At 29.8% G+C, this 11,479-nt stretch overlaps 2 protein-coding genes across 3 annotated transcripts in view; one reads left to right on the top strand and one right to left on the bottom strand.

Moving 5' to 3' along the window:
• Positions 1–8,409, bottom strand: part of LOC106679797 (7SK snRNA methylphosphate capping enzyme) — an 11,700-nt gene extending 3,291 nt beyond the window's left edge. The window contains exons 1-7 of one of the 2 annotated variants that reach the window (XM_024363283.2): positions 8,226–8,409; positions 7,610–7,912; positions 6,224–6,472; positions 4,309–4,635; positions 4,021–4,133; positions 2,172–2,380; positions 915–1,133 (exon numbers count right to left, since the gene is read on the bottom strand). In XM_024363283.2, coding sequence (XP_024219051.1) covers positions 915–1,133; positions 2,172–2,380; positions 4,021–4,133; positions 4,309–4,635; positions 6,224–6,472; positions 7,610–7,911 — 1,419 coding nt within the window. In that variant the 5' untranslated portion in view covers position 7,912; positions 8,226–8,409. Of the gene's footprint in view, positions 1–914; positions 1,134–2,171; positions 2,381–4,020; positions 4,134–4,308; positions 4,636–6,223; positions 6,473–7,194; positions 7,356–7,609; positions 7,913–8,225 lie in introns of those variants that run through there. The other variant, XM_067046007.1, reaches the window with a different exon arrangement.
• Positions 8,410–8,575: 166 nt separating this feature from the next.
• LOC136795444 (zinc finger CW-type PWWP domain protein 1-like) overlaps positions 8,576–11,479 on the top strand; it is an 18,353-nt gene continuing 15,449 nt past the window's right edge. The window contains exon 1 of the mRNA XM_067046032.1: positions 8,576–8,862. The gene's annotated coding sequence lies outside the window, so the exon portion shown is untranslated. The remainder of the gene's footprint in view (positions 8,863–11,479) is intronic.

The raw sequence follows: 11,479 nt of genomic DNA, 5'->3' as shown, positions 1-11,479 counted from the left end.
ATACCATACTGGTATTATTTAGATACCAACTCGAAGGCAGGCTAAAAGGACTGGCAATACTAGGTGTATAGTATTACTTCTGAAAGTATCTATCCCAGAGTCTGCATCACTTTAAAAGAAAACTAAAACTGCTGCCTGTTTGGTTGTAACAATCTATATGGGCAGCCAGGTGGCAAAAGGAGCTCTTGACGACTCCATAACACAGTAGAGGACTGAACAAACTCACATGATATAAATATGTTAACATTCAATAGACAGAAACTCTTGTGAGGTACAAGCCTTAATCAAAGCTAAACAATATTAGCAAAATAAAACACAACTATAACCTAAACCGCTTTTGAATGAACCCTGAACAAATCAAAGCCAAAGATGGTTCAATTGCATAAGATCATTCTTAGGGTTTGCTGGGATCGACACTGGTGACTATAAACTCAATAAACACTCGTTCAACCTCAAATTTGACAGATCACTCATGGACATTTAGAACAGTATGAAGTGATCACTCCACCGATTTTAATGAGATTCATAGAATCTTAAGCTTAAAACATTAAACAATAGACCTCAAAGGATGGAATGCATTAACGCCCCCCCCCCCACAAAAAAAGAAATGTATCCATTATTATATATTTGAGAAGATGGTTAGAGGTATGACCAGAGAAGAACACAAAAAGTTTCTACTTATGCACCCCCAACCATCTTCTCATATATTTAGGGTCAACTATCTACTCATCATTATAGTTATTTATAAAATCATTCTGTACTTGAGAATTATTGTTATTGAACATAACCAAAATAATAATTTACTGTAAAAATAATCCATTTGATCAATAATAACACAATTTAAAACTTCTGAGAACCAGAATGTTAAGCAGCTTAATATCAAATCTAATAATACAAACTATATAACTACTTACTGTAAGCGTCTTTTTCCTTGAATATGAAGACCAATCTTGAGGTTCTAATATGAGAACGCCACCGGGACGAAGCTGGGAAAACATTCTTTTAAATGCTCTTTTCAGTCCATCATCGCCCCAATTGAGATGAAACCATTTAGTAACCGAAAGGCAAAGGATTACATCAAACTGGGCTTGCTCTAGTTCAACTAATACGTCATCCTCAAGAACATAATTACCCTGAAAACATAAAGTATAAATTTATAATACAACAATTTTTTTTTTAAATGTAAGATTAAGATTCTAAATAAGACACTTACAGTTAAAGGAATAGAGGTTATAAAATTAATTTAAAACAGTCATACTCTTCATCACCAATCAGTACAACAAAGCTATGAAAGGTTTTTAATTTCAAAATAAATATGAGTTGTTGGATTAATTAAAAAAAAATTAAACCTCTACAGCTACAACATCCAAAGGGTCAGATGTGCAGCATTTTATGAGAAAACACTGTTATTAGACCAACGGTTGTGCAAGGATGTGATTTGGACAGAATCATACTCGACTGCCAGATTTTCACTCGATCAAGCGTACCCAATTTATGAGGCTGGGTGGACCCCAGGAGGGCTCCAGAACCCACAGGGTTAACTCACGGCTACAGTGCAACAGAAAACCATTATCTGGCCCAGCCGGATTTGAACCCGGGTTCTTGGAGTTAGTAGAACAGTGCCTTACCACTGAGCCACCCTTTCTAAATTATACAACATAACATATTTAAAGTGGTTTTCTCTCATAAGATGTAATTTAGTGTTACTTACATTAATTTTCAATAATTTCATATTGTATTAATAATAATTACAACAATTTGGCATCAATAATTAATTTAGATTTTGTCGAATTGGCATATTTTTGCTTTGACAGGAAGGGCCAAGTTCTGTTATGCTAGAAGTTATTTTAAATTGTTTGCTCATATAATAAGTTAATTTTTTATTTAATATTTAGTAATAATAAATTATTCATAAAGCACAAATTTTAACCTGAGAAAAATTGGAAAACCTTCTAGTTCCATCAGGACCTGTCTCTATAACTTCTAACCATAACAGAACAATTCATTGCATTCCAATGATAATATAGTGTAAACACTTAATCCCACCATTGAAATACAGCCTTCATTACTTCATATTCTATTAATCTGTTATTCTTAAATTTGATAAAAAGTGAGCGAGAAGACACAATACGAAAAACATTGATTGTATATAAATAACTTGTTTAACAAACCTGTATAAATGTCAGATTGTGGGGAAACGTGTTAGCTTCTTGGACTCCAGGAACATCCAATGCCCCAAAAACTAACGGCATTGAAACTGGAAACTCGCTTGAAGATCTACTTAGCCTCTGCCTAGCAGCTTCGACAAGACTTTTGTCTATATCAATACCAATAACAGACCTAGCACCAAGGTCCCTAGCAACAGCCACGCTTATAATACCTGTAAACCACCAAACATGCATTATAATCTGAGTGGGTTAAAAGTAAACGGGTTCAAATGACAATGATATCACTAATAATTTATAGCATGTTAATATCATATATATATTTTTCTATAATAAGCCTCTATTTTGGCTTCGATTAATTAATTAAGTTAAGGGATTAAGGTAGGGGAAGTAATTAAGGTAAGTGATAAATTGTCCTCATTATAGGTGGAGAATAAATGTAATATTTTACTTCATTATCAAGTAATGTAACAATTCAGGAAGGCTAATATAATTAGTATTTTTTATTTGCAAATTAAATGTTATAGTTTTAAACAACAATCTCTCACGTCAGAATTAAATAGCTCATTCTAATACTCATTTATTTAATTTATGATATAATCCTAAAATTAAAATAAAGATAAATATTGAAATTATTAAAGTTCATGTTTTGGTTAATCTCTGATTTTAAAGTTGGAATAATTGATGATATAATTTCAGTTTCAAAATTTAAAAATATAACTACAATTAGGAAGATTTAAATAGAGAATGGAGACCGTTCTGATCTTTTCGGGTCAAATTCACATTTGAATGGTAACATTCTTTCTCAGATGTATTTGAAATTATTGTACATATAAATTTCAGTTACCATAACGAAGGCATGATGATAAGACTGTTTTACAAGTAGGTAGCGCACCTAATCTCAAGCTAAACCATTAACATCCAATTGCGAAACTATCTGTTGGATCTCTAATGAATCCTTGATGATGTGGATTTTTTATCTCATGAGCGAGTGTTTCAAATGAAAGTCAACTATTTCTCTGAAGCTATTAACAATTTTGATAATATAAATATTATTATTTTTTTCATTTTAATCAGTTAATTTTAAAATATTAAGAATAATATTCTGGCTTTATGCAAATTACAACTATGAAGAATATATTTTAAATAAATAGGATGAATCAGGACAGTAAAGTGGAAAATATTGCCACATTTGAATATAGTTTTGGTATTATTTTTTTAATTCTATTAAAATTATATGGCTATATGTAAATTTAAACTATGAAGAATAGATTCTAAATAAACAGGAAAAAAAAAAAAGAAATATGACTCTTGAAACTGATAGCAGAATACATCAGTAGTAAAGTGAAATATACCGTCACTTTATACTTATTTTTAGTCTCGTTAAACAAAATTGTGGAAATTTATAATTAAAAAAAAATGTTTAAATATAAATTAATATATAATATAAATTAGCCCTATAAGTCCCAAGTAAATAAAGATAAAATAGGTAAAGAAATAATATAGATAAAGTTGCTATGGTAGCTAAATATAAGAATACCAAAATTTAAGTATACAAGAATTTGTTAAGTTTTTTAATGAAAATTTAGAAGATATCAGTATTTAAAAATTCTAACAAGATACATTACGATAATCATAAAACCAAAGCAATTATCTTTCATTATAAGTTATTATACAAGATCGTTTTTTTAAAATCTATAATACTTTTAATAACTATGAAAACTATCAGTAAAAAAACAAAAAACAAAAATAACAATATAAATGAAAAGATTAATAGAAAATAATCTTGGTGAATATATAAAATAACAAAGTTAATTAGGTTGAAATTTTTTGACTGAATTAAAATCATAACTACCTGTATTACAACCAATGTCCAAGACATCACGACCAGCAAAGAAATGTTGCAGTCGTACAAGAACCTTTAATCTTGGATCACTTTCTTGGCCAAGATTGCGATAACCATAATACCTGTAAAACATAAGATAATTGTAGAACCATATACAGTTTAAACATGAGCATAATATTGATTATACAAAACAACACGCTAAGCTTTCTAGATCATAAAAAGAAGAATGAATGCTTTTAATTGAAGTTGCGTAATCACATTCACAATTTTACTAATATAATTAATGATATATCAAACCTGTTGTAATTTCCATATTGAAACCTCCGACTCTTTTCATTAAATTTGGGTGTGGCTTGATTGGACCTCCGATGACCTTGCTTCCTGAACCTACTACTTCCCGGCCAGGCCCCAGGTTGAGGTATCACCGGACTGACAATCTTGTCCTTCAGTTCTTGGGATGATTTCTTTTCTCTCTTTTCCAAGCCTGTTAACTTGGGCCTCTTGAATTCCTTTTCTTTTTCTTTCTCCTTTTCTTCATCTTTTGGTTTATCTAGCTCTTCGGTTAAACTAACCTCAGTGCTTGTTTCACCTTCTTTAGCTTCTTCCACTTTAACTTCTTCTAATCTAAACAGACAAAAATTAATTACAATAATGACGTAATCAAAGTAACAGAAACCAACAAGCTAAAACTAGGTTCTTAATACAACATTTTAATGTTGGTATTTGTTATAATTTTCAGAGGAAAATAAACGAAAACAATATAAAAGATAACTTTCAAATATAAAAAACAGGTAAGACTAATAGCTTTTATAAGCAGGGGATGAAAATAACTAATAATTTTCAATTCAATCAATAATTGATTTTTATCTGCTAAATCTTAAAATATAAATTTTTCTACTATAAATTTTTTTTTTTACAATTTATAGTAAAATTTTATTTTAATACAATACAATACCTAGTTAATTTTACAATGAAATAAGTGGGCCTTAAATGACAATAACTGTAGAGTCAGACCTGATAGGACTACAGTAGTGCCATGAGAATAAAAGTTATAATAATGGCAACTCTCAAGCAGCTTACACCATGACAGTTGCTAATGACAACAGAGTGGCACTGTACGTACAGGCCTAAACGTGATAGCAGCAAGTATAAACAGGCCTTAACACAATAGTAACTCATGTAAATGGGCCATAAAGTGATACAAGTTCGTGTGAACAGGCCTTAACACGAAGTAACAGCTGCTGACAACTATAATGCCAGACCTGACAGTCCTATGGTTACTACCATGAAAGTAAATGCTGTCATGACTGTAACTATTACACATTATGGTTAAATTTGACATTATTGATTAAGAATAAAAGCTAAGAGCAAGCCTTAGCATTTTATTAACAACTGAGATTAGCAAATTAAAACTTAAAATAGCTAATAAAGACTGTAGAAAAATATCTTGATATTCTCAAAAATTTGAGGTGAAGTCATAATAATTCAATAGCATTGCCAGCTGTTTTATTGATTACCAATCACCTGTTCATAGAGTTAATGAATAGGCACAAGTACAAATCAGGATGTTAGCTTGAAAGAATACAATACTAACATGCTAATAATAAAACAATTCTACCAAATAAATTAATCCAAAAGAATCAATTGAACCCCATGTTCAAAATATGGTGACTAAAGTCTTAGCGATCTTGTAACCCCTATCCCCTATCCTTTATTAATAATTTATTTTATCGCAATTATAATTATGGATAAGAGCGGCGGTTCCAAAACTTTTTTCACCAGAACACCCTTCTACAAAAATATCTCGGGGTAAAAAATGTCAGCACAATTATATTTAGAGCTGTTGAGAATGTAGGAAAAGAAGAAAAGCCTTAAGTGGTAAGTAAATGCGAGAATTCACTCCACATTTGCTATTTTGATTTTTCAGTAATATTTTGTGAAAGTGGCACCCTCACTCAGACTTTGGGAACTGCTGAACTTGACAATTGGCATAATTTTTACTAGAGCAAACAAACCAAAACTACTTTAAAAACTATAGCTGAATAATAATGCAAGTTAATATTAAATAATTCAATATTTTTAAGGATCTAATCATTATAATCAATCAAAATAACACATTCAAATGAGAAAAATATTTTGTAATCATTTTCCTTTATGGTATAGGGTTGATATAATAAATCTTTTGGAAAATAATATAAAATAAAATACTTACTTGGATTCTGAGTCATCTTTGGACACAGAATTTCCTTTAGATCTTTTCTTTTTGTTCTTTTTCTTGATTTTTCTAGCTGCATGTGGATGACTAGTATTAAATGATGCAGCATATGCTTCATCGTTATCTTCACCACCAGCTAAAGCGAGCGGATCGTTAATATCAGCTGGGATAATTACCTCCACTTCACCTTTCCTATGCTTAGGTGTTGGCAAAGGTGATGATTTTGGGGTCACTGCATTCATAGCTCTATAAAAACATTGAAATAAACATTATTAGCACATATTAATTGAAAAAAAAAAAAAATGCATGCCAGTAGAATTGGACTAGTAGCACAAGGGTACTCAGTATGAATACTGTTCAAAATGTTAGTACAAGACTGATCCTAAAAAAAAATTCAAGCTGAATATAAATAAAATATATTCAAGAAAAACTAAGGATATGAGGACATGAAATAAATAAAACCACTTTGAGTGATTGTAATCAATAAAAAAAAAATTAGAAGTGAAATAATCTTACTCATCATTCAGTATTTATAATATATTTTAATAAGTTTTAATCAATAATTTTTTTCTTTATTATTAAGTTTTCTTATTACAGACAATTATTTTTAATAAAGGGAATAAAGTGATACTTAATAGTCCTAAATTCAAAGTAAATTGAAGTTGAAGGTAATTAATTTGATGAAAAATTTTTCATTGAGTTTGATTTGACCAATTAAAAAAGTACTCAGCCATTATAAAGTATGATGCAATAGATTATAAAAATCAACATAAATGTAAAACTATTTTTTTTAAATAATTGTTAGCGCTGAGAGTATTTAAAAGATTTTAGGATAATTGCTAATAGCTGAAACTTCTTATTTATAAAAAAAAAAAATTTTTTATAACACTGCTGAGGCTTGTCTATTCATTATCTAAAATAATTAAACACAAAAATAAAATGGTGATCTTAAGAAAATTGTGCCATACCTATTTATAACAAAAACTGTTCTTGACATGGTGAGCTCTGGATTGAAATAAAAAAAAAAAAAAAATCTCTAAATAAACTACAATTATATAATTGATGAAGAGTTGTGTTTAGTGTCCTATGGAACATACATTAAAGTAGGCTCTTCATGAATAGATTAGACCTGCTCTAACATGAGCTTTGGTTATCATAGACTGGCAAGCGCATGCAGTATACAGGTTCTAGAAAGGAAAACCTAGCTTAAGATACACCAGTTTGAAGATAAAATTCATAAAGCCTATAAAATTTGAAAAACAGGTTGAACCTGACTATTAGAATGTACAAGTAACCATTAACAAAATGACAATGATTATTCAAGCTATCTTGAAAATAAAAGATCAAAAATTGGTAAGAGTACAAAATCATAATAGTACTTACTTATTAACTTCTTCATCCTGGAGACTGTTCAAATTAAGTGGGTCCCTTATGTTACCACCCAAAAGAAATTTAGTAGGTGGGATCAAATTTCCCTTTTTCCTCTTCTTGTACGGTGGAAACATTTTTCCACCAGTAAAACTTTGCGAGCGTTTTTTAGAAAATTTAAAATGCCTGGATTCATCAGTTTTATGTTTTTTGTTCATAATTGATGGAATATTTTCAGATCTTATGGCGTCCTTTTTACGTTTTGTTGCACCACCTATGCTGTCAACCTTTAATACTGACTGAACTTCTGTTGACATTCTGAAAGGAAAGTGATATATGATAACAATTATCAGTTGACACATCTGGATTATGATAATAAACTAAATAATTCCAAAACACATGGCTAGAATAACAGCACAGTACGAAAATAAATAAACAACTACTTTTGCATGATGATACATGACAAAACTAAATAAATAAACAATCAATTCAAATGTTGGAGGGAAGGGCGCTTAACGCTTCAAAATACCTCCAGATGGCGCATGCGCATTGGGCTATGTTTGCAAGGTTTCAGATAACATAAACTAAATTTCCTAAAATATTGAAAAAGATAAAAGGAGACTTAACATACCTGAAAAACAACACCAAAAGTGAAATAATGGAGAAAGACCTCGTAAAACGAGCGGCTGTACCGGGACAGAACGTACTAACTTGTCCAATAGACAATTCGGAGTGCACCTCCAAGCTGCTTTCTGTTTAATGGCGACTTCAGTTTTCGTTTAATAGCAGCGTCAGTCCTACCATAACACGCACGACTAAAAACAAAATTATAAACAAATAATATTTTAAATAAATCATGTTCCTATATAAACGAAATTCTAATACTGCTTAAATAATGCAATTAAAACAATAGTTAGGTTTTTTTATTGAATTTTAGGTTATTGTATATTAATATAAACACTATAGCAATAACTTTTGTAAACAGAATATCAGTGACATTAATTTAAAATGATTTGTTAAAAAAATATTATGATTAGACCCTTTTGTAGAGCCTTAGGCTTTTCTCATTTGAAATTAAAAGAAGTTTTAGCTAGTACAAGCTATCAGTTTTGGCGGATAATTTGGCTTTGATTCTGGAGGAAATGGTGTTCTCGAGTCGTAGGTGTCCAAGAGTTTACATCTGAAACCCTCTGCACTGTACTAGTAGATCTTGGCTAATAAATCAAGCTCCTTTTGAATTTTTTTGCAAGTTACTAAGAAAAATTAAGGTAAATAAAAATAACAGGTTAAATTAAGTTGATATTCAACAAACTCTGTCGATCGTGGCATGTATCAGTCGAGTGTCATCTACAAACGCTCTGAATAATTAAGCAACATAACTTTCTATAAGATTTTTATTACAAGTATGGTTCTAACAAATGTAGATGAAGTTCAGTGGTCTAGAAACTATATGTTCATGAAACTACCTATGTTTTGATACACCTTTTTATCAGGGCCAACAAGAAACTGAAGAAAAAAGTCTAGCTCATATCGAGATTAACTTATAATTACTTATAGATTAACTCATTTATCTGTTGTACCATGGTCCACTTGCAGGACTAGTTCCTCCAGTTACCGATACTGATACCAAGTAATCTGTTGTATCATGGATTATTATTGTACTGGATCTTTCCTTTTTATCGTTTTTTGTTGATCATGATGTAGATCTGGATTATGGGTCGAAATGGTAAATTGGAAACATTATTAATTGCGTAGTGATGGGTTGTTGACCTCAGTTTTAATAAAAGTGTACAAAATTGTGTTCACTGCATACACTTGTGACCAGTGGCATGTGGATGTCAGCTCCCTCCGTCGGATGAAAATTTTGCTGCCCCTTAATCTAGGTATTTCAATTTAAAATATACAGTAATTCTAAAAACTTTGGCAAGAACAATAATATATATTGTGTATTGTACAGGTTACAAATAAAAAAGTCATGGTCATAAGGTTTGAATTTTTTAAAAGATATTCTTGTGAAATTTTACCACCCTCTAATTGTGTTGCTCAGGGCAAACTGCCTCCATTACGTTACTACATTGCTCCTGAATTCTACTTTTATTTGTTGTTCAACTGCTTTTGACTAATTAAAAATATGTTTACTTATAGTGAGAACAATACTTTCATGTTTATTGTCACTTATATCTTGTTTTTATAGTTAACTTTATGGAAGATATTTTCTATTGATTCTCTACTCCTTTATTCAACCTTAGTAATTTTGAAATTGTAATATGATATAAATCGTTTTGTTCTTTCATTTTGACTAACGTAATATTGGTCTTTTCAGTTATAAACATCATTCACAAATATACATAAATAATTTTAATACTAAGAAATTTTATGTTTTGATTTATTAATGTCGTTCTGTGTTGCTGATAGTATGTTTGTGAATTACTTGTTCACAAAATATATGGTTTATTAACTTTTATTGTACAGATTTTTAAAAAATTTCCCTTTAAAATTTGCTTTTCATCTGAAGGAATGTCTCTTGTTAACTATATCCCATGTTACTGTTTTCAATCTATTATTTTATAATGTTTTAATGTAATACAGTCATTTCTGCATTGTTATTTCATTCAGTGTCTGTCCTCTCCAGCATTAGTATTAATAGTATTTTTCATATAAAGATATAGTAGTTTGATTCATGGTCGAAGGGAAATATCTTAATTCTATTAACAAGTATAGTTCCCTTATCCGGGTTGAAGTACCCATTAAATTCCTTTTATTGTATATTTATTAAAAGATCTTATTTTATATTTACAGTATATATTGATTCTAATTTATTAAGATGCTATGAATTGCCCTATAGTTTATCTACACTAACCTATGTAGGAAATTATTACATTTTTTATTAGATACTAAGTACATTCCTGCGTAGGTGTGTATTGTTTTTATGGCTCATAACCATGACAGTCTCTTGATAGTATATATTAAGCTTATGTTTTTCCCACGTATATATATATTTATTTTAGATTGTTCTAATTATAACAAAATTGGAAAAAAAAATCTGTTTGATGACATTTGGTATAATTGGTCTACTAAAAATACTATTGGAGATAATATGCTTCCTGCAAGTTAATAAACCTCCATTGGTGAAATTAGAGGCTCAAATATTCTTTACAGATAAATGGTAATTGGTCCGAGTGTGGTCAAATAAAACTCAAATAATTAGTGTACTTTTTTATGTCTGTCGCTATTACCGTTTTCATTTATTGTTTATAACCTTTAATTTTTCTTATTAAATTTTACGTTTCATTGTATACCCTTGTTATTTTCCAATAATTTTTTTGTACTTATGTCAAGTATTTATATCTTTTTTAGCCCTGACGAAGCCCTGCAATGTGGGGCGAAACGTCGGCTCAAATAAAAATAGTACACCGATTTACTATTTGAGATTTATTTTACCGCACCCGGACCAAATACCATTTAATGATACACACGGTCAATCAGCAATCTTCCAGCATTCATTACAGATGATGTGAAATTGCAAAGTACCATAGGTTTTATTTATTCTAAATAGGTCCAAACATTCTAATAAGCTTCTGTTGTATTTTAAGTGTAAAAGTTCCATCCTGTTTGTAAGGTTGGGCTGTTCAAGTTTTGTAGCTCCTTAGTTTTATTTAATACCCTTTATAATAAATAACTCGTTAATGGAAAATTTAAACTGCTTCTTATTCACAGTAAATATGGTGTATTACCTGAATTATATTCGTTCCCATATAGATAATTTAAAAATATCAACAATACAAATATATATAAAAATACATAATACAAATATATACAAAAATACATAATACAAAGATAATTATGAGAGTATGATAATAAACTAAATAATTCCAAAACACATGG

Source organism: Halyomorpha halys, unplaced genomic scaffold (assembly GCF_000696795.3).
Source record: "Halyomorpha halys isolate HHAL.00 unplaced genomic scaffold, Hhal_1.1 Scaffold220.1, whole genome shotgun sequence".
NCBI lineage: Eukaryota > Metazoa > Arthropoda > Insecta > Hemiptera > Pentatomidae > Halyomorpha > Halyomorpha halys.
Note: the sequence above shows the minus strand (reverse complement) of the source record. Positions and strands in the feature narration are given on the sequence as shown.